The sequence below is a fragment of the Panicum hallii genome, chromosome 5 (assembly GCF_002211085.1).
Source record: "Panicum hallii strain FIL2 chromosome 5, PHallii_v3.1, whole genome shotgun sequence".
In the NCBI taxonomy this organism is placed as follows: Eukaryota; Viridiplantae; Streptophyta; class Magnoliopsida; order Poales; family Poaceae; genus Panicum; species Panicum hallii.
Window position 1 is genome coordinate 55,318,622 of NC_038046.1, and position 25,542 is coordinate 55,344,163.

At 47.2% G+C, this 25,542-nt stretch overlaps 4 protein-coding genes across 8 annotated transcripts; 3 read left to right on the forward strand and 1 right to left on the reverse strand.

Annotated features, from left to right (window-relative positions):
* Positions 1–3,594: 3,594 nt before the first annotated feature.
* Positions 3,595–7,169, forward strand: LOC112892258 (probable LRR receptor-like serine/threonine-protein kinase At3g47570). Its single transcript, XM_025959408.1, has 2 exons — positions 3,595–6,543; positions 6,623–7,169. Exons 1-2 carry the CDS (start codon positions 3,780–3,782, stop codon positions 7,018–7,020), a joined length of 3,162 nt encoding a protein of 1,053 aa, XP_025815193.1. The 5' UTR covers positions 3,595–3,779; the 3' UTR covers positions 7,021–7,169.
* A 5,305-nt stretch (positions 7,170–12,474) lies between these two features.
* On the reverse strand, positions 12,475–13,158 carry LOC112892267 (histone H2B.3). The gene has a single exon (XM_025959421.1). It carries the CDS (start codon positions 13,121–13,123, stop codon positions 12,662–12,664), a length of 462 nt encoding a protein of 153 aa, XP_025815206.1. The 5' UTR covers positions 13,124–13,158; the 3' UTR covers positions 12,475–12,661.
* Positions 13,159–18,852: 5,694 nt separating this feature from the next.
* Positions 18,853–23,195, forward strand: LOC112892261 (putative pentatricopeptide repeat-containing protein At5g59900). Of its 5 annotated transcripts, none has more exons than XM_025959411.1 (5): positions 18,853–21,698; positions 21,795–21,882; positions 22,346–22,514; positions 22,621–22,797; positions 22,893–23,195. In XM_025959411.1, exons 1-2 carry the CDS (start codon positions 19,003–19,005, stop codon positions 21,832–21,834), a joined length of 2,736 nt encoding a protein of 911 aa, XP_025815196.1. In that variant the 5' UTR covers positions 18,853–19,002; the 3' UTR covers positions 21,835–21,882; positions 22,346–22,514; positions 22,621–22,797; positions 22,893–23,195. The 5 variants fall into 5 exon arrangements, with proteins under 5 accessions (XP_025815196.1, XP_025815197.1, XP_025815198.1 ...); XM_025959412.1 differs by having other exon boundaries at positions 22,349–22,514; XM_025959413.1 differs by having other exon boundaries at positions 18,853–21,882.
* A 941-nt stretch (positions 23,196–24,136) lies between these two features.
* Positions 24,137–24,979, forward strand: LOC112893114 (histone H2B.1). The gene has a single exon (XM_025960282.1). It carries the CDS (start codon positions 24,234–24,236, stop codon positions 24,693–24,695), a length of 462 nt encoding a protein of 153 aa, XP_025816067.1. The 5' UTR covers positions 24,137–24,233; the 3' UTR covers positions 24,696–24,979.
* The last annotated feature ends 563 nt before the right edge of the window (positions 24,980–25,542 follow it).

Consider the following 25,542-nt stretch of genomic DNA (forward strand, 5'->3'; position numbering starts at 1 on the left):
TTACAGTTGTACTGCGATAACGAGCCCGCAGTAATGTACGCTCACAACAACAAGACAAGTGGTGCTGCCAAACACATAGACATAAAGTACTATGTTGTGAAAGATAAAGTCCGAGATCAGATAATAAATCTTGAACACATAAGCACAGTGAAAATGCTTGCGGATCCGCTAACGAAAGGCTTACCACCCAACGTGTTCAAGGAACACGTAGCTGGCATGGGGTTAAGGGATAGCCTGTGATCTTCGGACTACAAGGGCCCAAAAAGGTTAAAGAATCGTTTTCTGAATAGAGGAGTATATTGTAGCTGTTGAATCTATCGGCGATTGACCGTGACGATAAAGCATGCTCTATGTACAAATCCATGAAGAAGCGAGAAAAGTAAAGGAAAGAAAAACACAGAGTGAGATCAAGGGGGAGACTGTTGGTTTGATCTCCTACAACCTCTCGGATCCCAACGGATCCGAGAGGGCCTTCCCTCTCACGCGCCCTGATCGGGGGCGTACCAGCACGATCTAGCTGGTGGGCCCCCCGTCGCGCCGCGCAATATAAAAGGGGGGTGGGGGCCAGCGGCTCGTATCACGAGGTTCGACGCGCCGCCGCCGCCCCACCCACAGTTGACCTAACCGATCTAAGTCAAGCGCGGTAAGCGGCGGGAAGCGCCTCCGGCATCACCGTCGACGCCCCTGCGCCAACGCCTCCGGCCATCGCCCGCGGCACTGCAAGCACGTACGCCTACGGCCGGTCCACCCCGAGCCCCGCACTACACCACCATGGCGGCCACCTCTGCGTCAGCTCCCGGCTTAGGCCACGAAGGTATACTCCGTGATATTCCCTCCTCTCTCTGTCCCTCTAATCATCTCTATCTCTTGATTAAGCCATTAAACAGAGCATATCCTAATCTAATTAACGCATTAGCCGATCCAAATTCTTAACACTTTCCACAAGAGCGAAAACGAGAGGGTAAGTCAAAGAATAACATTATTTATATAAAAAAAGAATCAAGAAATTTGCTTCCTTTTGCGGGTGTCTGTCTTCAGGTGCCATACCTGCTCACAGCATACCCAGTGACTGAATAATGATGAGAGATGCACCACATCAAAGATCCATACCTCAACTCCTGTTAGCTCAAGAAGACACCAATTGCAGTCATTTGCAAGAACAATGATCACAGCTGAAGGTAGATTAGGATATGGTGTAGATATATGCACTCACCTGAAATAACTGAAGCCGTATTTTCTGTCAGAACTGAAGTCTCTTTTTGGGTCTTAATTTTTTTTCACGAGACTGAAAAAGAAAAGTAATGTAAAATGCATGCAAATTTGTGGAATGTTTGAACCTCCACACCAGTGGACATATCATTCATAGCATACGCCTTTCTCCACATCCACATATCAATCATGGATCAAAATATGAAAATTAATGGCTTGAAAGTTTAGACATGGACCGTTCAAATCGTGGATCAGAAAATGAAAATGAATTGCTTGAAATAATTAGACATAGACCTTTCAAATGACTACATGTTTAGAATAACCACCTCGAACAAAACAACAATAAAGTTTTGACAGGAATTTTAATCAATAACCAAGCAGCACTGGCAACCAGGGCACAGACAGATGAGAGCAGTACAAGATGTAAAAATTCAGAAAACATCCTATTTGGCTTCGGGATCGCTAGCCGAGTGTCCATTTTCATTCACAATTTCACTTCAGCCACTGCCTGCTGCTTGCAGCTAATAAAATGAGCCGCAACAACAGAACCAACAGCTCCGAACAACCACTACAAGTACCACGGGCCCAGAAGGAGGCAGACTAAGGGGATGTGAACCTGGTGACGACCTCGGTGCCCTCAGAGTCGGCGTGCTTGGCGGGCTCGCCGGGGACGACGAGGCGGACGGAGGTCCGGATGCCGCGGAATGCGATGCTGGGCTTCCGGCTATAGCGAGCGACCCAGACTTGCGGCCTCCGCTGCCAACTTCTCGATGGCGTTGATTGAGGGAAATCGTGATGGACATTGTCTAGCCTTCTTCTTCGTCCCTCGCCGCCGCACGCCGCCCTTTCCGCCCTCGCCCGCGGGCCGCGGCGACCGCCCTCCGTGGCCTTCGTTGCCAGCAAGTTCAGTATTTGGGCCTACAAATTATCTATGGCCCGTTCCGATTTCCCACAAGTATTGGGCTGAAAGAGACAAAAATACGGCCCTGGATTGGAAACGCGTTTGCTTTGTACACTGCTGGGCCCAAGCCACAAGGCCCAGTTTGCTCGGTCCTCTGCCCATTCGTTGCAATCGAAAGGTCCGCGTGTCCCCCACAGAACATTTGCAGCAGCAGGCCTCTTGTTTCAGAAAAGGTTTTCAGCGACAATGGGCTGTCCTCGTGTACACGGCATGGAACTTATGGAAGGAGAGAAACAGGAGAGTTTTCAAAGGGTGCGGTTCAGGGCCTGTGGTGCCCCCGCTGTGTCCTAGTTGTTATGCTAGTTACTATGTTAGTTTTTATTCGAGTAATGAGTCTCTCCATCTTCTATGTAATCAAAACCACTCGCATTCTCCTCTAGCTTAAATGACATGGCAGAGCTCCTGCCTTAGTGAAGAAGGATTGAGAGCCAACGCAATCATCTGTATTGTTGATGTACATGAATATATGGTCCTCCCTAGACTAACAGACTCCTTGGTCTATCGCCTCAACGCGTGAGAGCAGGGAGCCGGCCTAAGACTCGGTACAACATGAGTTAGTTACGGATGGATAACATCCTATCGCTAACACTTAGTTTAAAAAAACAATGGGTCGCTCAGTTTCGCAAAAAAGAAAAGGGACAATGGGCCACTGAAACTTCAGCGTCTCCACGCATCAGATTCAGTGTGCTAGCTGAGCCTTTCCATGGTACATGGCTTTGGATGGAGAGAGCATTGACTATTGGTTGGGGAGCGAAGTAGAACGGAGCCATTCCATTCTACTTTTGTAGATGTTTGGTTGCCAGATTTGTGGAGCGGAGCGGCTCCCGATAGGAAATATTCCCGTCAGATGCTGAACGAGCCCGCTCCAAAAAATCGGACGGACGGAGCCGCTCCGCTCCGGACTCGCTCCTGCCTTGCTCTCCTGTCTTTGTGCACAGGTTCGTTCTCCCTTGACTCCTCAACCAAACACAGGATGGAGCCGCTCTGTTCCAGTTCACTCTGCAACCAAACAAAAATAGAGCCGCTCCATTCCAGTTTACCAAACACGGAACAGAGCGGCTCCATTCATAGAATCTGGGATGGAACCGTTCCGTTCCACTTCGCTCCTCAATCAAACGCTACCTAACCTAAGTTCTAACATTAGTCTTGGGTATTTTTGTCTATCCACACATCACCTTTTTCTAATGTGGACGCAAAGTCAACAGACCCTGTCTCCGCGTCATCACCAGTGCCGGACCAACGGAACCAGACCGAGTGCGACACGGGAGAATGGTACTGATCGAGCACGCGAAGTGGCATCAGGCGCCACTACACCTCAACACTGGAGGAACAAGACATCGTTGAAATAAGAGCGGCAGAATCAGCAACCAGAAGAGGACGGAGGAGTTATGCACACCGAACACAACGTAAACCTGTTCCGTGTGAACACGGTCACTGGATGATCGCTTTTGTGCACCAAAAAGTCAAGAACGAGTAACATGGACGAACCAAAACTCCAGGAACCTATGCTTATACAACACCAAACAGAACTAGTAATTATGAGCCAATGAAGATGCTGCATACTGAGTGTTGACTGACCACTCATAGTCCAACAAAATCAAGAAACGGCATGGTGACGCGCACCATGAACTTGCTACCTTCCCTCCTCTCCGCCCTGGTGATCGCCGCAGCGAGCGCCGCCGTCATCAACGACGACGAAGCAGCGCTGCTCGCCTTCAGGGCAGGGCTCAGCGACCACAGCTCCAGCACGCTCGCCTCCTGGAACGGCAGCACCGGCGTCTGCGCATGGGAGGGCGTGGCGTGCAACGGCCGGAGGTCGCCGCGGGTGGTGGCGCTGAGCCTGCCTTTCAACGGGATAGCCGGCACGATCTCTCCAGCCATCGGAAACCTCACGTACCTGCAGACGCTGAACCTGAGCTCCAACAGATTCTCCGGCGAGATAACTCCAAGCTTCGGCCGCCTCATACGCCTGCAGACCCTCGACGTGGGGAACAACTCCCTCTCCGGTATGCTCCCAGCCAACCTGAGTTACTGCACCAGCCTGACAACGCTCATCCTCCACTACAACCGGCTCAGCGGCCGAATCCCGGCCTACATCGGCGACGCCCTGCCGCGTCTTCTGGGGCTGTCACTGATGAACAACACGTTCACGGGGCCAATCCCAGAATCCCTGGGCAACCTTTCATCGCTACAGGCGATGTCCCTCAAGGAGAACTGGCTGCAGGGATGGATACCCGACACCCTCGGCAACCTCAACAGCCTGCAGTTCCTTAATCTCGAGGATAACGGACTCTCAGGAGTGATCCCGCCGTCTCTGTACAATCTGTCATCACTGACTACTTTCGCGGTTGGTGGGAACAACCTGCATGGCCACATTCCTGTGGATATCGGCGAGAGATTTCCCAGAATGGAAGTTTTAAGCTTGGGTGCTAACAAGTTCAGCGGAGCCATCCCTTCTTCCATCACCAATCTTACTGCACTCACAAAGCTATACCTATCACAGAACAGATTTAGTGGATTTGTGCCTCCTAGTATGGGGAAGTTGCAGTCTCTGAACGTTCTTTTCCTACATGATACTGAGGTAGAGTCAAACGACAAGGAGGGTTGGGAGTTCATCACTTCGATGGCAAACTGCAGTCAGCTCGAATTACTGCTTATCGGTAATAACTCTTTCACAGGGCAGCTGCCAAGTTCAGTAGCGAATCTCTCCACAAATCTTGAATCCCTTTACTTAGGTCACAATAACATCAGTGGAAGTATCCCCAGGGACATTGGTAATCTTGTCAGCCTCAGCATACTAGAGATAGAGCACACATTCATGTCCGGAGTTATTCCAGATAGCATTGGAAGGCTAGTGAACTTGGTTCAGTTGGGTTTGGACAACAATAGGTTATCTGGCCTCATACCTCCATCCATAGGAAACCTCACACAGCTTGAATGGCTACTTGCATCCAGAAATAATTTAGAAGGGCCAATTCCAACAAGCCTTGGAAAACTAAAAAACCTTGATATTCTTGATCTGTCTGAGAATTACAACCTGAACGGGTCGATCCCCAGGGAGATTCTGGGATTGACCTTCCTTTCCTCATACATGGACTTATCATACAACTGGCTATCTGGACCTCTTCCAACAGAAGTTGGTGGATTGAACAACCTCAACAAACTTGTTCTGTCAGCAAACCAGTTGTCTGGCGAGATACCTGATAGTATCGGAAACTGCATAGTCTTGGAATTCTTGCTGCTTGATAGGAACTCATTTGAAGGAAGTATGCCTCATTCTCTGAAGAATGTAAAAGGACTCCGCATACTGAACTTGACCATGAACAAGTTGTCTGGTGCAATCCCTGATACTGTTGGTAGCTTAAGCGGACTAGAACAATTGTATCTAGCACACAACTCCTTCTCAGGAGAAATCCCGGCAGTAATACAAAACTTGACATTGTTGTCAAAAATGGATGTCTCCTTCAATAATTTGCAAGGTGAAGTACCAAAAGGAGGCGTTTTCAGAAATCTAACTTATCAATCAATAGTTGGAAATGGCGATTTATGTGGTGGGATACCTCAGCTTCACTTGGTTCCATGTCCCATGGACCAAAAGGGCAATAAAAAGATGCAGTGGTCAAAGTCACTTAAAGTAGCTCTTACAACAACAGGAGCCATATTTTTGCTTGTTTCAGTAATTGTCCTTATTCAGTTGATATGTAAGAAGATCAAAAAAAGACAGAAAGCCCAAGTACCACCTGCAGTAATTGAAGAAACATATCAGAAAGTCTCTTACTATGAATTATCACGAGGAACTAATGGCTTCTCAGAAGAAAACTTACTTGGGAAAGGAAGGTATGGTGTGGTCTATAAATGCACTTTCAATGATGAGCATGCAAATATAACCATGGCTGTGAAGGTGTTTAACCTTCAACAATCAGGATCTTCTAGGAGTTTTGAGGCTGAATGCGAGGCATTGAGCAGTGCACGTCATCGATGCCTTGTAAAGATTATCACATGTTGTTCGAGCATCAACACACAAGGGCAAGAGTTCAAGGCACTGGTTTTTGAGTTCATGCCTAATGGTAGCTTGGATGATTGGCTTCATCCAAAATCAGAAAACTGTATGTCAAGCAATATGCTCAGCCTAGCTCAGAGGCTGGATATTGCTGTGGATATTATGGATGCAATTGACTATCTTCACAACCATTGTGATCCGCAAATCATACATTGTGATCTCAAGCCAAGCAACATTCTTCTTGCGGAGGACATGAGCGCTCGTGTTGGTGATTTTGGCATATCAAAAGTACTTTCTGAGAATACAATCTGTGCTCTGCAAAATTCAAGTAGCACAATTGGAATACGAGGCTCCATTGGTTATGTTGCTCCAGGTAAACGAAATTGTTTCCTTTTAGTTTGCTCCATGCTAAAAATTGAACTTCATGATCATTCTTATTGCATATTTTGTAGAGTACGGGGAAGGCTCCGCGGTCTCAGCTACTGGTGATATGTATAGTCTCGGCATATTATTGCTTGAGATGTTTACTGGACTTAGCCCCACAGATGATATGTTCAGAGACTCATTGGATCTACATAAGTTTGCTGAGGAATCCCTTAGAGAAAGAACCTTGGATATAGCTGATCCGAAAATCTGGCTTCATGTACAGTCAAAGGACACCATTACAATGAGTAGAATCAAAGATTGCCTGGCATCTGTCTTCAGGCTTGCCATATCCTGTTCAAAGCAACATCCCAGGGACCGAATGACGACGAGCGATGCAGCAGTAGAGATGCACACAATCAGAGATTCATACATCAAGTGTTCCAGCGCGCTTGAGATCAAAGACACCACTTTAACTCATTTGTGAAAGCAATGATCACAGGTGAATGTAGGACACGGTATGTTATAGATGTATGCAGGTACCTGAAATAATTACAGCTATATAAGTTGTCTGAATTAGCACTTTATGTCTCAAATGGGTGTTTTCTTTGCACAAGAGCAAAGAAAAAAAAAAGATAAGATGCAAATTTCACCTCATTAGTATGTGCAATGTTTGAAACTTCACTTCAGTGGGCATACAAATTTGTTGTAGCCACCAAATTCTTGGCTTGAGCAAAACAACAGGTAAAGTTCTCAAAGCGTAAAACAGACAATACAACAAGCTGATGCCCTCACTCCTCAGAATCCAACAATAGCAGTAGATCCAGCCATCCACGAATACTTTGGTCTACATTGCAGCTTGGCTCTAAGTGATACCTAGAGAAAGTATACCTGTACTAAATGTAGGCTTGGAATTGCGTGCACTTAAATAACCTGTTAACTGGTAGAATAAGATCAAGAAAATGAAATGACATCACTAGGAGAACAATTGCAGAAAAAAACAATAAGAGCTGCAGGTTGTGCAAGATACACATTTCATGCTTCCTAGCTTGTTTTTTTTCTTAGGTTAGATTGCAAGTAATTTTAGGTGATGGAACAGAGAAGCATGATACAGTGGACATTCAAAACAGCAACAAACAAGCATGCTGTGGTACATGATTCTGAAATAATCAAAGCCACATGAGTTATGTTTCAGTTAGCATAGCTATGTTCACACTGGAACAATAGAAAGTTGTAGGTCGCAAGCAATTTAACGATATGCATCAAAGTCTCAAGCTTCAGAATAGCAGAAAAAACAGTACATAAACTCATAAGCATCCTTAGAATTCTAGAATGCAAATGATACAAAAAAAATTACTGCTAGCCCTCCCAAAGCATTACAGCTGCAAGAGACCAAATCTTCTCCCCTCCAAGCAATTCTAGCACCGCCGGTACTGTAGCAAATCATGAGACCACTAATCATGCCGGGGCTAGCACTGGCGGAGTCGCGCGCGGTTGGGCACGGGATCCGACAAGCAGAGACAGACGGCAGCGCAGGGCGCCGTGCTCCGGGAGGGGATAAGGCCGGCATGCCTCGACCGTGTGAGCTCTAGCGGGAGGTGAATCGCGCGCCAGGTTCCGGCCATTGCTGCGGAAGCACAGCACGAGGCGGTAGGTGGGGAGGGCGGCGGCGCCGGCGCCGGCGGAGTAGGGGCGGCAGGCGGATCCGGAGCCTTTTGAAGAATTATTGAATGGTTTTCGAGAATAAAAGATGATCCAATATTTTGCAAAAGGATTTCTCATTTGGATCGCGATTATTAACCGCGATCCAAATTAGGGGTATATTGCAAATATTCCATCAGAATATTTAAAAAAGATCTCTAGTTTGGATCGCGAGGTCCGCACTTTTTTATAAGGATTTCTAATTTAGATCGCGACTATTAATTGCGATCCAAACCAGGGGGCGTCTCGTAAATATTCAATCCGCACTTTGCATAAAGACCCCTAACCGGGGGTGTCTTGCAAACATTCCGGGCCGGTGCTGGAGCAGCCGGCCCGCCGCCGGCGGCGGCGACCTCCGCCACACACCGGTGATCCCCCGTCGAGATTCGATGCCTACTCCGCGGGAGCCGAACTCAGTCCTTGCTCCTCCACAGATGCTGCCGCGGCGAGCGGTGACCTAGCCTGAGGCGGCGCCCGCGCGTGACCGGTTGTGTGCCTGCGTCGGAGGAGGATGGCGTTGCTCTACCACTGCTCAAAGTGGGAGGGAATGTGACGTCTGATCTGATGGGAGGATTCAGGTGATCAGATCAGGGATCTCGTCGCCACTCCGGCCAGAACTAAGCAGCTCTGATCGAAGATGTTCGGAAGAAAGCTGCGTATCAGTTTGCCTTGAGAAGCTCACCGTGGAGCGGAGAAGCATGGCCTCTGGTTGCAAGGGAGCGGGAGACGGGGGAAGGAAGAAACAGGATGCGTAGTCGAAGAGCTTTTCGGTCGACAGGCTGCGCAACGCATTCTAGATTTCTAGCAATGCCAGAATCAGTGAGCAACTCTGACATAATTCTAGTTCGTCTCTATGGCCGCGGCAGAAGGATGTTCAGCTCCCTTGGTAGACGGTCTCTTTCCTGAAATATGGATTTGGTACATTGTTTTGATAGGTAAATACCAGTAACATTCCCATTTGAAAACAATTTGCACGAATCTTCTCGGTAAAAAGGGATGCTTAGTAAATGTGTCAAATAGAGAAAATACACCACGGATGGCATTTGAAGCTCCACGATAGCACGTCATCACTGGTTGTAGTGTATACAATGGTAATACAGAATATTGCACATTCTCAAAATTCCAGAATTCAAATTATGTCCAAATTTAATGTTCAGACTTCAGAGTCCATAGCAGTGCATCTGCAAAACAAGAATTTATTTGGTCTAGAGTCACTCAACTCTCTAGTTATGACCCAATTGCAATTAGAGTGGCACCTCCTTTAGCAGAATCAACTTATCTTGCATCTGATTTCTCCTGACTCAACAAGCAAATTTTACCATAAATCTCAGTGTTTCAAGCTCCAAGAGACCAGAACAGTTTCTTGCCATTCGGTAGAAGTTGCAAGTTGCAACATCGCATGGCATGGGTAATACGGTTTCTTGCTAATAATGTTTCAGAATGCAAATGTTTCCCAAATTTAAAGCTCGAGTTCCCTAAAGGAGTACACCTGCAAGGAAAAATTTCTCCCCTGCAGACAAAATAGTGTTACTATTTCAGATCCATTAGAGAACAGTAACTCAAAAGTGCTACCAAGACCTCTCTTGCAGATCATTTGCAAAAGCAGTGATCCCAGCTGAAAGTAGGACATAATATATTAATATATTATAGATGTACATAGTTACCTAAATAACTAAAGATATATAAGGTGTCTGAACTAGCATTTATCTGTTGAATCCGTAGCCCCGAAAACAAGGAAAAAAATTCAAGGAAATTACACCTTTTCAAGATATGCAATGTTTGAAGCTCCACTGGCCACTGCAGGGGGGCTACCACACATAGCTTAAGTCTTGCTGCAGATTCCCGTGACTCCAGAGCAAGATTTCTTTGGAATAACTCAAAGGTTAATCTCACTTGACACAGAGCCTGATCTACAGCTACAACTCAAATCTGGAAGAACCGGAACAAGACCCCAAGGCAGAGCTGCCCCATCTGAAGACAGATTGAAAAGATGAACACCCCTAGACATCTCCATGTCAAATAACCACAAATTTGTAGTGGAAACTAGATTTCCAGCTTTAATAAAACAACAGATAAGTTTTCAAAGAGTCAAACAGACAATACAGCAGACTGGATGCACTCAGCTGTAGATGTAATACAATCCAGGAATACCTGAGTTTGCCTTTGGAACTGCCAAGTATACTAGTTCGGATGTAGGCATGGAATAATGGAACTAGATGCAGTAAATAACCAGTTGGCTGATAGGCGAACATCAAGAGAGAGAAACATTAAGAGGATCAAGAAAAAGAAATGACATCACTAGGAGAACTGTTACAGAAATAAACTATAAGAGCTGAAGGTTGTGCAAGATACACATTTCATGCTTCCCAGCTAGTTTTTTTTCATAGGTTAGATTGCAAGTAATTTAGGCGATGGAACGGAGAGAAGCGCAATACAGCAGACATTCAAGACAGCAACAAACAAGCATGCTGGTGGTACATCATACTGAAATAACCAAACCCAAATGAGGTATGTTTCAGTTAGCTTAGCTATGTTCCCTGAAACAATAGAAAATTGCAGGTGGACAGCAATTGAACAATAGGCATCAAAATTTAAAGCTTGAGAATAGCAGAAAAAACAGTGCATAAGCTCATGCGCATCCTCAGAATTTCAGAATGCAAATGATGCCCAAATTTACTGCTAGCGCCCCAAGGCAGTACAGCTGCAAGAGATCAAAACTTCTCCCCTCCAAGAAATTCGGGTACCTCTGCCACTGTCGGTACTGTGCCATAGCAATTCATCAGACCACTAATCATGCCGGGGCTAGCAGCTGCGGAGTCGCGCGCGGTAGCACCACGGGATCCGACAAGCAGAGATGTGCTCCGGGAGGGGACGAGGCCGCTACTCCCGGGCCGCGTGAGCTCTAGCGGGAGGCGAATCGCGCGCTAGCTTCCGGTTGTTGCTGCGGATGCATAGCATGAGACGGCTGGTGGGGAGGACCGGAGGACGCCGGCGCCGGCGGCCGGCGGAGAAGGGGCCTTTTGTCTAAATTCTGGATGGTTTTCTTGAAATATATAATTGACCCAATACTTTGCAAAAGGACCCCTCATTTGGATCGCGATTATTAACCGCGATCCAATTAGGGGGCGTATAGAAAATATTCCTCAGTACTCTTTCATAAGGACCCCTGGTTTGGATGGCGATTCTTAATCGCGATCCAAACCAGGGGGCGTATCATAAGTATTCAATCCGCACTTTGCATAAAGACCCCTAACTGGGGGTGGTTTGCAAATATTCGTGGCCGGCGCTGGAGCAGCCGGCGGCGACGTCCGCCACAAACCGTCGCGACGCACCACGGTGATCCCCCGTCGAGATTCGACACCTATCCAGTGCCCCCGATCTCCGCGGGCACCGAATTCAGTCCCCGCTCCTCCACAGATGCTGCGGCGGCGAGATCATCTTGAAGGCCATCGCTTGCGGGTCTGGAGGTGGGAGGCGGTCACGTGCGGGGGCAAGCACCGGCGACTTTTCGCTGGAGGCGACGATGGGCCCCTACTCCTTGTAGCGGGGGAGATGGGCGACCTCGGCAGCGAGCTTATCGAAGGCAGACACAGAGGCAGCTGCGGAGGTGAGGGAGCCAGAGCCGGGAGAGACGAGACGCGGAGGCGGCGGCAATCGGAGATGATGGCGGCGAAGGGAATTGGGGGTTGGGGATCGAGAATTCGAGGACACGCGTTTACGGATCGTGCAAAATCAAGTTTACGCCTCCCGTGGATTAAGACGGGGTTGCATTGCATCACTCAAATTTCCAAGCGGCGCCAAAACAGACTGGAACTTTGGCAGTTCCACAATTCCAAGCAGAAATCCCGCCAAACATTTCGCCGGCCCACTATCTCCCAAATTTGAACCGAGACGCCGCTAGCCTGCTAGAAAGTAGAAACTAGAGAGACCAAGTTGGTTGTAACTTTCTCTCGAATTGTGGGTACAAATTCAGGTGCCGCCAAACATTTCAGGACTGAACCTCCCGTCTCCCAAATTCACAGAGCAAAATCGAAGGCCTTGCCGTCAAAATTGCGCGTCCAGACCCAGACGGCGCCCGATTCAAACGAATTCTCGAACCCAAGCAGATTGAGCAACAACAGGCAATCCTTTCCGCAACATCATCAAGAGAGGAACTAAATAAGTTGCAAGAACGTAAGGCAATCTAAACAAGCTCGACTCCTGGAGTGTCCCGGCGAATTGAGACCTGACGCTGAATCGAAAACGAGTTACACAAGCACCATTAATATTGCATCAGATAACATTAACTGATTCACTTCGTACAGGAAAAAACATTATCAGGAACCACCAGCACCTAACTACACCATCCTACCAGCCAAATCCAGCACCCTAGCATCACTACAACGAGGAGCACTTTCACACGAGCAGAGCGGAAGGAAGCCTAGCATCTACGACGAGGTGAACTTGGTGACGGCCTTGGTGCCCTCGGAGACGGCGTGCTTTGCGAGCTCGCCGGGGAGGACGAGGCGCACCGAGGTCTGGATCTCGCGGGAGGTGATGGTGGGCTTCTTGTTGTAGCGCGCGAGCTTGGCGGCCTCGCCGGCGAGCTTCTCGAAGATGTCGTTGATGAACGAGTTCATGATGGACATGGCCTTGGAGGAGATGCCGATGTCGGGGTGCACCTGCTTCAGCACCTTGAAGATGTAGATCTTGTAGGTCTCCACCGACTTCTTCGCCTTCTTCTTCCCCTTCTTGCCCTCGCCGCCCTCCTTGCCGGCGGACTTGCCCGCGGGGAGCCGCTTCTCGGCCTTGGGCTTCTTCCCCGCCGGGGCCTTCTCCGCCTTCTCCGCCGCGGGCTCCTCCTCCGCGGGCTTCTTCGCCGCCGGCTTCTTCTCCGCCTTGGGGGCCATCGATGCGGCTGCTGCTCGGGGGGGTGGGGGGGGGGGGGCTTCCGCGGCTGGGATTCGGGGCGGTTGGGGAGCAGAGGAGAGGCTGCGAAGTCACAGGTGGTTGTGGAGAGAAGAGGAGACGGGGGCGATGACTTTATAGAAGGAGCGAGGCGAGCGCTGATTGGTGGAGGGGCAGGTGCCGCGGATCGCTACCTCCGGGCGGCGCGGGCCGTTGATGCTTCTTCGGATGGGCGGCTGCGATGTGCTTTCGACGCGGATCGCTGACGTGGCGAGAACGGGGGCGGGAGGAGGCGGTGGGGAATGATGGTTCTCGGCGCGCGTACGTGACGTCGTTGGCTGGTGGTCCCACTGGTCATTGGACCGGGAGCGGGGATTTTTGTTTCCAGTGCTGACGCGTGGTGACTGGTGACCGGTGAGGGGTAGCAGCGTGGAGCGGTGGAGGTGGAGCCCGCTTGTCGGCTAGCGATCAGTTTGCACACGGGTCCTGTCCCAGCTGTCGGTGAGGAGTTCTAGGCCCCGTTTACATGTATTGCAAATGTTATAATTTTTACACTCTCTCTTCATCACATCAATTTTGGAACACATGCATGGAGCAGTAAATGTATGTAAAAAAAATAACTAATTATACAGTTTAATTGTACATCACGAGACGAATCTTTTAAGCTTAGTTAGATCATGATTAAATAAAATTTGTCAAATACAAACGAAAACACTACAGTAGCAAAAAGTTCCAAATATTATACAAACTTGCGATCTAAACGAGGCCCTAGGCTTGTAGCCCGCCGCCCCAATTGGAACTCAAAGTTCTCAAATAAGTTAAAACGTATCTCTCGGGAGATAATTTCAAATTTGTTGTTGTTATAGACCAAATAATTGGAAATTTTAAAATGGTTTTTAGTTCCAAATTTTGTTTGTGATATACACTCAAGGCAAACACTTCGTTGCTTATTATCAATATCCATCCTAACAAAAGCTAAAAAGGTCATCCTAACAACGTACTCTCCGGTTACAATACTCGATGCTTTGATAAAATATGATTAAAATCTTATAACTTTGACGGTTAAAAGTATTCGAAATAATTAGTTTGGAAGACATAAAACTATTTCTCTATATTTTGTTAGAAGTGCTTTTGATAATGTCGTACTTAGATATTATAATTGTAGTTTTAATAATGAAAATAGCGGTTAGAGTTCAATCCCGAAGACTAAAAAAGTCAACAGGGAGAAATATTATAACTAGAGTTGATACTATTTTTCCTTCAAAATGTACATATCGAGTGTACTGTACTATTCTTGAAGCATCATGGAACCAAACTTGCATCGTCGACCTGATGTGAACTATGCTAGGGTATATATATGGCGGGTATATAGTTTGCATGGATACTTTTATTATGAGCTATGTCAGATCCGGATCCACGAAACTGTACATATAGCGTACATCTTACAGCGTAAAAATGTAACATGGTCAATATTCTACACCAGTCGTAACTACTTGTACTACCGTAGTAGAACTAGTCGGAATACAAGAAAACTATCCGAGTAGTAGTCGGGTACGACTCCTAAGCTCGTATCATGTTAGGATTTCCATATAATTTTATCACCCCAAAGGGCGAGCATCCTGTTAAGATTTTCATATAGCCCTATTATCCCAAAGAGCGAGCAGGGACCTCCTCCAAACAAGACCACCAAGATCAACCCAATCAACACTTAAGGCAATACAAACCACACACAGGAGGACGTAGGATATTACGCTCTCGGCGGCCCGAACTTGTTTAAACTTTGTGTTCCTTCCACCTACAAACTCACCACCTCGGGGTATCCCTCAGTGGGCATGGTGGTAAAACACCGACAACTGGCGCGCCAGGTACGAGTGCTCATCGAAGATCCTCCGGAGAACTCGATGGCATCATTCAACTTCACTAGCACTATACTTGATGAGGGAATGGCATTCACCTTCGGCTCCTGATTCTGCATCACCAACGGTTGTGGTGCTTTAACAGCCACCTCGCTGAAACCATAGAGCCAACAGCATCTGCTCCAGCATCCTGCCGCGACACTGATGACCTCGCTGATGATCTCGACAAAATTTGACTTTCCACTCTAATCGGAAATCGTAAGGATGAGTATGGATCCAACCCAGCTCCTACTCAAGATCGGCTTGACTCCAGCTCGCACCGCAGCGACGACCTCAACGACTCGGCTAGACTCCAGCTCACGCCGCGAGGACGCATGGCGACTCGTCGACGACTACTCCGACTACTTGTCTTCGACAAGAAAACTAGTCAGGAGTGGGTTTCACACGTCAACTGGTCAGAATCGACTCCGACTAGTCAGCTTGATCAACAAACCGTCACTGCTCCATCGACAACTGCTGCGGCTTCATCAAAATCACCCACGAATCAAGCTAAGTCACTTATACCTTTTCCGACTTGTTTTTCACATGATCGGCTACTTATTTGTGTACGTCTCTCGATGGGCATGAAACCTTACAGAGCTACGCTTCGCCGCCTATATTTTGCGCAACGCGCATTCTCTTCACCAGGCTATGTCATGCTCGTTCCCGATTGACTGCACGGTCCGCCCTGCAACACGAGCAGGTTACACCCTATAAATACGCTCTACGAGCGTTCTTTTTTTTCGCGCAGCGCCAACTGCTCTAGTTTTCTCTTAATAGTTGCTAAAATACTCAGATAGCGCACGCTTTAATCCGTGAAATCTCGACTCTTATGTACCCCTATGTTTCTACGCGTGCATGCGGCCACGCTCCCTGATCTACAGCTATCAGAGATCATGTGCTTAAACATAATAGGCTATCTACCTGGGAAAATTATGTGATCCAGCAAGAGCAAAACGCGAAAAATTTTACATGCATTTTACAATGCTGGAATCTGTTCCCAACACGATATCATGTACATTAGTTACAATATATTTTTATATTTTTATGTTTACCTTGCACGGGACCTGACCTGGACCACGCCGCTGGGCGAGTCGGATTCAACTCCGACCAGTTGGCTTCATCAACAATCGCCAACGACTACTTCGACTTCACGAGAACGCTCAGCCCACGCTCTATACCAGTCGTAACTACTTGTACTGTAGTAAAACTATTCATACTGTAGTAGAACTAGTCGGAACAGAATAAAACTACCCGAGTAGTACTCGGGTAGGACTCCTTATCTCATATCCGGTTAGGATTTTCATGTAACCCTGTCCCCTCAAACTATATAAGGGTGGGTAGGGATCCTCTCCAAACAAAACCACCAAGATCAACATCTAAGGCAATACAAACCATACACATGACGTAGGGTATTACGCTCTCGGCGGCCGAACCCATCTAAAGTTTGTGTTCCTTGCACCTTTGAGTTCTTAATCTCGGCGACATCCTACCTACAAACTCATCACCTTAGGGGTATTCTTCAGTGGGCATGGCGGTAAAAGACCGACGTACTAGAATGTTTGTTTATTGATCGATGATCGTGACAAATGGGGAAACGAGATATAAAAATAAAAAGATAATCTTATACCGACAAAAAACATTATGTTTTTAGGGATCCTGACGGGGCACCGTATGACATAAATTGTGAGTTAGTTGGTATAAGTGGTGTAAAAATATGATCGTACACGGATTTTATTTGGTTAAGTGATGTTACGAGCGAACCTCGTTAGGACAGTATCATATAGTCATGATTCTATAGAGAGTCAACAATTAGCATCAAGTAATGCTGATGTATTGATCATTGGACATGTGGTCATCAAATACTATTTCGAATCCGTAGAACACATATGTGATAAAATTCATGATAGTTTAGTCTATTGCGGAAAATAGCTAGGGAGACATTTCTACTCCTTACCGGTAGAGAGAATGTCCACCTCTTAGTTATGCTATAGCTTTTTTTTTACGACCTTTCTAAAATTGTTCTAATAGAGCACATGATTATTTTTTTGGACATTTTTCCATTGTCATCATGCTTGATTGCTAGGAAAATCCCAAAAAGCTTGATAAATCCATTGGCAGAAAGGAAAATCATGGGAAATGTAAAGTTCAATCGACAATATGTTGCAATCTAAATCACAAAGCGTTCATCTCCTAGTAAATGTAGACCAGGAACCATTTCAATCTTCTTAGTCTTTCTAGATGATTTTATTATGTTATAAAAATGAGACGTTTTTGTGATGGTCACTAAACATGATTGAAAATAACTAAAGTGAGACGTTTGCTAGAACAATAGCATTCTCGAGATGTAAAGAAAGATTCATGCAATTAAAAGGGTGGATGTTGCTTACGTGGCAAAAGCAAAAGAATCCCCTTATGAGCGATCGTATTGGATACGTCAGTCCCTTTCTATCTTTTCCATGAATGGGAATTGTTATTTCTGCTATGTGGTTAATTAGCTAGTCATAGAAGAATTACATACATGACTATGTGTGCCTACACGTACATGGTCTTAGATGTTAGTTGCAACGGTTATCTACCACCTTTTTTCTGAAAAAAGGTTTATCCATTGATGTTGCATCGAAAGTGTAAGCCTCCAATCAGATCTCGGTAATCATATTCGAAGGCATGTTATAGTTTTTTTCTACTTTACATGATTGTCAAATTTCAGCCTGACCACCAAAATAGAATTTACCATTAAACCCCCATAACATCAGAAATCTCCATCGGTCAGGTCCATATCTTTCAACTTCCATTAGGTAATTATCCTTCCGGTGAAAGAATATCTAGAAAAAATATATGATAGAGGACCCAAGTACTCCTTGATCTATCTATTTCTAATGTGTTGACCTCCCTTCTTTTTTTTCAACTAAGATTGCCGTAAGCAGATTGTTGTTCTTCTCGCCAGTCCCTCACCATGCTTCTCCTTAATACCGGCACGTCCTCATCATCTCCTTCTATTGTGGTGCGTTGAAGATGTATGCCACTCACGGCAGTCTTTGTTGCCCCGACAGAGAATGATGCCAGGACGTTAAAAGATAGTACTCTCCCGCTTTGGCTTGGCAACGGGCACCTTTTCCGGCAAAACGGGTAGCATTCCCTTGGAGGTAGGAGTACCTAGGACTGCCGCTGACCATGCACAGACTTCGACGGGTGGACTTCCAACCCCTTGTTGGCAAGGTTGCTGGGAGAATGAGCCCCTGGCAGGGGTGCCTCCTAAATACTGCGGGACGTAACACTCTAGTCAAGGCGGTGCTCTCACCGCACGAAGAGCATCTGAAGAGGTGTTCGAGGAAGTGGACTCAAGGCGCAGAAAATTTCTTGGGGCTGGGTGGGAAGGATTTCAGGAGGCAGGTGCAAGGTTAATTGGCGCAGATGTAACAGGCCGACTAAGCAAGGGGGGCTAGGGATTCTTGACGTTAGGAAGCTTGCACGGACACTGCGACTGCCATGGTTGGCACTATTGGAAGAGCGACCCCAAACCATGGGTAGGAACGGAGATCCCATGTGATGAGATTGATCGACAGCTATTCAACGCTTCCACCACAATCACTATCGGGGATGGGAGTAAGGCCCGGCTCTAGCTCTAGCAATCGGCATGGTTGGAAGGCCGCAGCGTTTTGTATCTTTTTTGGCCTAGACCTTGCTACTTTTGTTTCACTCTCCTATATTAATATAAGAACACTTTCAAAAAAAATTTCGAATGGCCTTTACTTGTCGGATTTCGAATCACATTGAGAGGCCGCTCATTCAAAATTTCAAACTTCCTCCTTTTTTTGATTTCCCGAACGCAGATCGGCCCAGTTCAGAATGCAACAAGTACCAGTAATCACGCTAACGGCCACTCGGGATCCACTCAATTTCTCCAGCGACAGCCCAGTTGCCGCTCCCACCCCGACACACCCGCCGGCCGGCGCGACCTCCGGCGATCCCCCTCGCCGACCCAGATGCCGCCTCCGCCACGGCGGCACCCCGCCGGCCACACTAACGCCGCGCCCACCACCTCTGATTCAGGTTTGGTCAAGCTCCTAGCCGACATCCTCCACCATACCGCGCCATCCACCTGGCCGTCCGCCCTCGCCGCGCCGCTGCTCCGCAGCCGCCTCACCCAGGCGCATGTCTCCTCCCTTCTCCTCCTCCCGGCCTCCCTCAGCCGGCCCGATCTCTCCCGCCGCTTCCTCCTCCTGCTGCCGCCCGAGCTCGTCTCCCCGGTCTCCCTCTCCCTCCTCGCCCTCTCCTTCCTCTCCTCCTCGCCCTCCCCCTCATCGTCTGCATCCTCCCCGCACGCCGCCTCCCTCCTCCTCTCCCTCGCGACATCCACTCCGTCCGCGTCGTCCTCATTTTCGTCACTCTCAAATGCTAATTCACTCGCCACCTTCCGACCTGGCACCGCCACCGCTGCCACCACGCTTCTCGCCTCCTCATACCTCCGACTCCGCCGCGCCCGCGACGCCGCTGCCGTCCTACGCCTATCCCTGTCGTCCGGCATTGCTATGAAGCAGTATACCACTTCTCAGATATTGTTCGCTCTCATCAAGATCCGGCAGTTTGCTCTTGCCCGCGAACTGTTCGATGAAATGCTTGGGACAGGTGTTCGCGTGGACGAGTACGTTTACACGGCTGGAATTCGAGCTTATTGCGAGACAAATAATTTGGATGGCGCAAAGGATCTATTGGCAAGGATGGAAAGCAAGGGCATCAATGGCAGTGCTGTGCCATACAATGTGCTGATGTATGGTTTCTGCAAAAACAATCGTGTTCATGAGGCAGTGGAGGTGAAGAATGGCATGGTGGAGAGAGGAGTTACGACTGATGAAGTTACATACCGGACTCTAGTGTATGGGTTTTGTCGGACCGATGAACTTGAAATGGCATTGGAAACGACTGATGACATGCTTAGGCTGGGGTTTGTGCCATCAGAGGCCAGTTGCTCGATTATGCTTGATGGGCTACGGAAGAGAGGGCATGTCGAGGAGGCCTTCAGGTTAGCTTGTCACTTGGGTGAGTTGGGCATGGTACCCAACCTGTTTGCTAGTAATGCATTGATGGATAAACTGTGCAAGGATGGAAGATTTAGTGAGGCAGAAAGGCTATTCACAGGGATGGAAAAGAGGGGTCTTCAGCCAAATGAGGTGACCTATGCTATATTGATACATTCCCTGTGCAAGAGGGGAATGATGAATGATGCACTTCACATGTTTGATAGGATGAGGGAGAAGGGAATCAGAGTGACAGCCTACCCATACAACTCTTTAATTAATGGTTACTGCCAATGTGATGATTTTGACCAGGCATGGCGGTTTCTGAGAGAGATGGTTGAGAAGGGATTATCACCGAATGCAGCATCATATTCCCCCCTTATAGCTGGTTTATGCCGGAAAGGGGATACAGGCAGTGCAGTGGAGCTTCACAATGAGATGGACAGGAATGGTGTTTCAGGGAATATTTATACGCTTACAGCACTTATCAATTGTTTCTGCAACGACAGAAATATGGATGAAGCTGCTAGGTTGTTTGATAAGATGATTGACAGCTCCATAGTACCAAGTGAAGTGACTTTTAATGTCATGATAGAAGGATATTGCCGTGCAGGCAACATCAGGAAGGCATTTGAGTTATATGATCAAATGGTGGATAGGGGTCTAACACCTGATAATTACACTTACAGGTCAATGATTAGTGTACTTTGTTTGACGCTGGGTGCCTTGAAAGCAAAGGAATTTGTTGATGATCTAGAAAACAACTGTGCCGTGCTAAATAGCTTTAGCCTAACAGCACTTATGCATGGATTGTGTAAAGAAGGAAGGTTAACTGAAACATACCATGTTTGGAACGTGATGGGAGCGCAGGGGGTCAAGCTCGATCTTATCAGTTTTACTGCAATTATGAATGGAGCTCTGAAACAGAATGACAATGAAAAAGTAAGCATGTTGATTAGGGAAATGGAAGAAAAAGGTCTGAAGCCTGACATTGTGTTCCATACATGCATGATTGATGCGCATTCGAAGGAAGCAAATATTGCTCAAGCTTTAAACTGCTGGGATAACATGATAGCTGATGGATGTCCTCCAAATGTTATCACATATACAGTTTTAATAAATAATCTCTGCAGGTCTGGGCATTTGAGCAGCGCAGAGATCCTTTGTAAAGAAATGTTAGCTGGGCGCTTTCTTCCTAATAGTTTTACTTATAATTGCTTTCTTGATTATCTGGCAACTGAAGGAGAGCTGGAAAAGGCTAAAGTTCTACATGCAGCCATGCTTGAAGGCTGTTTAGCTAACACAGTGACATTTAACACATTAATCAAAGGGTTCTGTAAGGTTGGGCAGATCCAAGAGGCAATTGACCTTATGCAGAAGATCACTGAAAGCGGTTTCTTTCCTGATTGCATCAGCTATTCTACAATAATAAATGAACTCTGTAAGATGGGCGACACAAATAAAGCATTTGGGCTCTGGAATGAGATGTTGTACAAGGGATTGAAGCCTGACATTGTGGCATACAATATTTTGATACGCTGGTGCAGTATTCATGGCGAATTTGATAAAGGTTTAGGAATTTATAGTGATATGTTTAAGAATGGGGTGCAACCAAACTGGGATACATATAGAGCTCTTTTCATAGGAGCTTCTTTGATGGTCAGGTAGGGAAAAACTTTATTGTTGACCACCTGATGTTAAGGCAATGTTTTTCATGTTCTCATCTACTAGAATGGGCTGATTCGAGACTGGGTTGCTAGATGCAAAATCAATCAGTCGCTGAACTGTTGCTTCATATAGAAGTTCTCAAAACATACATGTGCATATTGACTTTTTCTGATCTTTCAGGTAAGACATCTGAGATCATTACTTTTCTATACAATTTGGTGTTTTGCAAGTTCTCTTGCTAAATCTTGTACTTCTGTTACACTTTGGGTACATATGTTTAACTTGACAATATTGTAGTCCTTGGTCCTTATAATAATTGGTGGTTAGGGTATTGTATTTTTCTCTTTCTTTTCGGCCAGCTTTTGACGTCTGTCCTTTTTAAACATAGCTGAGTTTTGTCGTTGTTTTCCTTTCTCCCATTTTGCATAGTAGGTAATTGACCTGCTTAGCCAAATTAAGCTGATTAGGACAAACTTTACCTTAATAAATTCTTTGTTGATGTCTGTATGGATGAAATTGAGGTCCATGTTCAAACATTTACTTAAATACTCAAGTTGGGATTTATATACTGAACACTTTTTCAATGAAATTTAAGATACATTTTGATCAACATGGTGTCACTTCATGCCATTTAACATTGCAGCAGTGATCCAGCTTGCTTGAGGCCCCAAGCATATCAGAGGGAAACCTGGTGCTTGGAGTCTTGAGTGATTGATGCTTCAACAGGATATTGCCATAGGATAATTTATCCCAGGATATGCTATTTCTCATCTAAGCCCAACAACCACAACCATGGCTTCAGTACCTGCATGGTATATCACTGCATTCTAATCTTTTCCTGTCAGGGCGACATAGCCATCAAAACAAGATAATATATTGTCTGTTGGGTAAAAGAAAACTGAGCGTGTATCGTAACAGGGCTATGCTGTTCGTTGAATGGTACATCTTGCTCCATCCACCACTGAACTTGCCAATTTCCACACATCTTTGCGGTCACTTGTACAGCTGCCGAACTCCCAGGTCCCCGGTGTATTTGTTTCTCCACCGGAAAGCAACTTTCTTGTTTCTTGGGACTGTAAACTTGCTACAGCACAGGTGACATTTGTAGCACCATTTTGTTTACATCAGTTACTTTCACCTTCAATATTTTCCCCATCTGATCAAACAATTTCCCTGCTGCTTGGTATCAGGAATTCTGTTTAGTGATATTATTGTGACTACTCCTTTGTTGTTCGCGTTCATCAGTTCAAGATGGAGGCTCCAGCAGATCTCTTTATTATCTGTACAGATTATTGTTACATGTCGGATCAACTACCATTCTGTAATATTGTACTGTATATGCTTCAACCCATAGAGCCGCGAAACGAGCCCGTAGTTCTCGTGGTAAAATAGGCTATAAGAAGTACATATAAATTAATTTTCTTTCAGGAACCGAACCAATGTTTCAGCGATCAGATGTTCAAAGACACTTGGAATATATGTTTTTTGGTTCATGGAAGGAAGTGCTATTGACAACGCTGGCTACGATGATCGCCATTGTCTGATGGTTCTGTTTTGCCGCTGCATATGTGATCATCACAGATTGACAGATATACTCCTTTTGCCCTTTGCTGCATTGCCTTGTCATCTTCACTGCTGCAGCGTCTTGCATCTTGATTGTCAGTATTGCTAATGTTTTGTGTGGAAATGTGGGCACGGACGGATTACAGACAAGAGGGCCCAAATGTTTGCATCACTGACTCGTGGGCCCAAGGGCATGCCATGCTGTAGTCACCGGCAGCAGGGGCCCGCGGACCCACCCCAAAACCAACCGCCAAAAGGAAGGCAGTCCCGCCAGGCAAATCTATTTATCCGCGCGCGAGTAGGCTCGCGCGTGTTGCAGAAGAACAGTGGTCTTCTTCCTCGTTAAGCTGGCGGTGGCCGGAGTTCAGACCTTCGAGGTGGGGGATGCGGTAACCATCGGTGATCCTAGAAGAGGGGGTCGGGTGGTAGGAAAGACCGACGGTGAAAACGGGTTGCGGGGTAGGCGCCCTCCGTGGATGGCGATTTGACAACCGATGGATTAGGGATCGGACGAGGGTGCGACGTTCACTTGGATGGGCGGCACTGGTGGTGGATCCGACGGTGAAAGCCGCCGGAGACGGAAAAATGGCCGGCGGCGGAGGTGAGTAGCGGGGATTTTTCTATGATAGCTTCCGCGGAAATAGATACCCCCGTCCCGCCCGCTCACCTCTGCGCGCCCAAACCCAGTTTCCCTCCCTCTTCTCCCGCCCACACTCTGACCACGTCATCAATCCTCGTCAAAATCCATCACCCGCCGTCCTCGCGACAGCCCACGACGCATCTCGCCCCTCCACGTCAGCGATCCGCGGCACCAGCCCCTCCACCAATCACCGCCCGCCGCTCCGTGCTATATATGCACGGCACCCCTCGCCTCCCCTCCTTCACAGCCATCGAAATTCCCCGTCCCCAAATCGACCGAGCGAATCCCTCCCGACCTCTAGCCACCGCGAACCCAAGCAGCCGCACCGATGGCCCCCAAGGCGGAGAAGAAGCCGGCGGCGAAGAAGCCTGCGGAGGAGGAGCCCGCGGCGGAGAAGGCGGAGAAGACCCCGGCGGGGAAGAAGCCCAAGGCCGAGAAGCGGCTCCCCGCGGGCAAGTCCGCCGGCAAGGAGGGCGGCGAGGGCAAGAAGGGGAAGAAGAAGGCGAAGAAGTCGGTGGAGACCTACAAGATCTACATCTTCAAGGTGCTGAAGCAGGTGCACCCTGACATCGGCATTTCCTCCAAGGCCATGTCCATCATGAACTCGTTCATCAACGACATCTTCGAGAAGCTCGCCGGCGAGGCCGCCAAGCTCGCGCGCTACAACAAGAAGCCCACCATCACCTCCCGCGAGATCCAGACCTCGGTGCGCCTCGTCCTCCCCGGCGAGCTCGCCAAGCACGCCGTCTCCGAGGGCACCAAGGCCGTCACCAAGTTCACCTCATCTTAGGTTGGTGGTAGTAGTAGCCGAGTGGTGTTGGTAGATGTGGCTCAGTTTATCCGGTAGGGCTAGTAGTAGTTGATGAAGCTACAAACGGATGGATAATGCTCTGTGTGTACTTAATTGCGGAATGAATTGTGTTAATGCTTTTGAAACACTGGGAATGTTCATGGTGTTTGCTCTATATGTGATTTCTGTCAGGATGGGAGGCTCTTACTGTGTTGGCTGACGGTAAGCGCCTGGCAGTGAACTGATAATTATATGCACAAAGTTGTATACCAATTTCTGGATAATTATATGCGCCTGCCAGTTGCTTGTTGAAACATCTTTGACTGCATTGAGATGGGAAATATAGCGCTACTAGGTTGGAATTGCATTATCTATGTTGATAGACACATTCGTCTGGATGGAATGAATCCCAGGCACAGTAAATTTAGGCATTACACTGGAAACTTGAGAATGTGCCTGTGATTCAATGACAGGTTTGGGCTATCTGTTATTGTACAAGGTCCTGATGCTGTTTCAATGTTTCCGAGAGACAACTGTAGTAAAGATATGCTAAAAAAAAAATACCTTGTTTGTTTCTGTTATCTCCGGATCTTGTTCTGCCAGCATGTTTGTTGGTTACTGGTCTGAATTTCAACGGCATGGATGGTTCTCTTTCTTTTTTTTTTCATCTCCCATAACTGGAAAACTACACTTTAAAAGGAGCTGGCGAGGTGTTATTCGTCTCATCCAACCTTTAGATTCACTTCATTGTTGTTTCATTCTGCAGTGATGTCTTCCCTTCCAACTTATGTTCTTATAAATTGTTCCTCAGGCCCGTCCATAGCACTGTTATACTTCATTTGGGGTG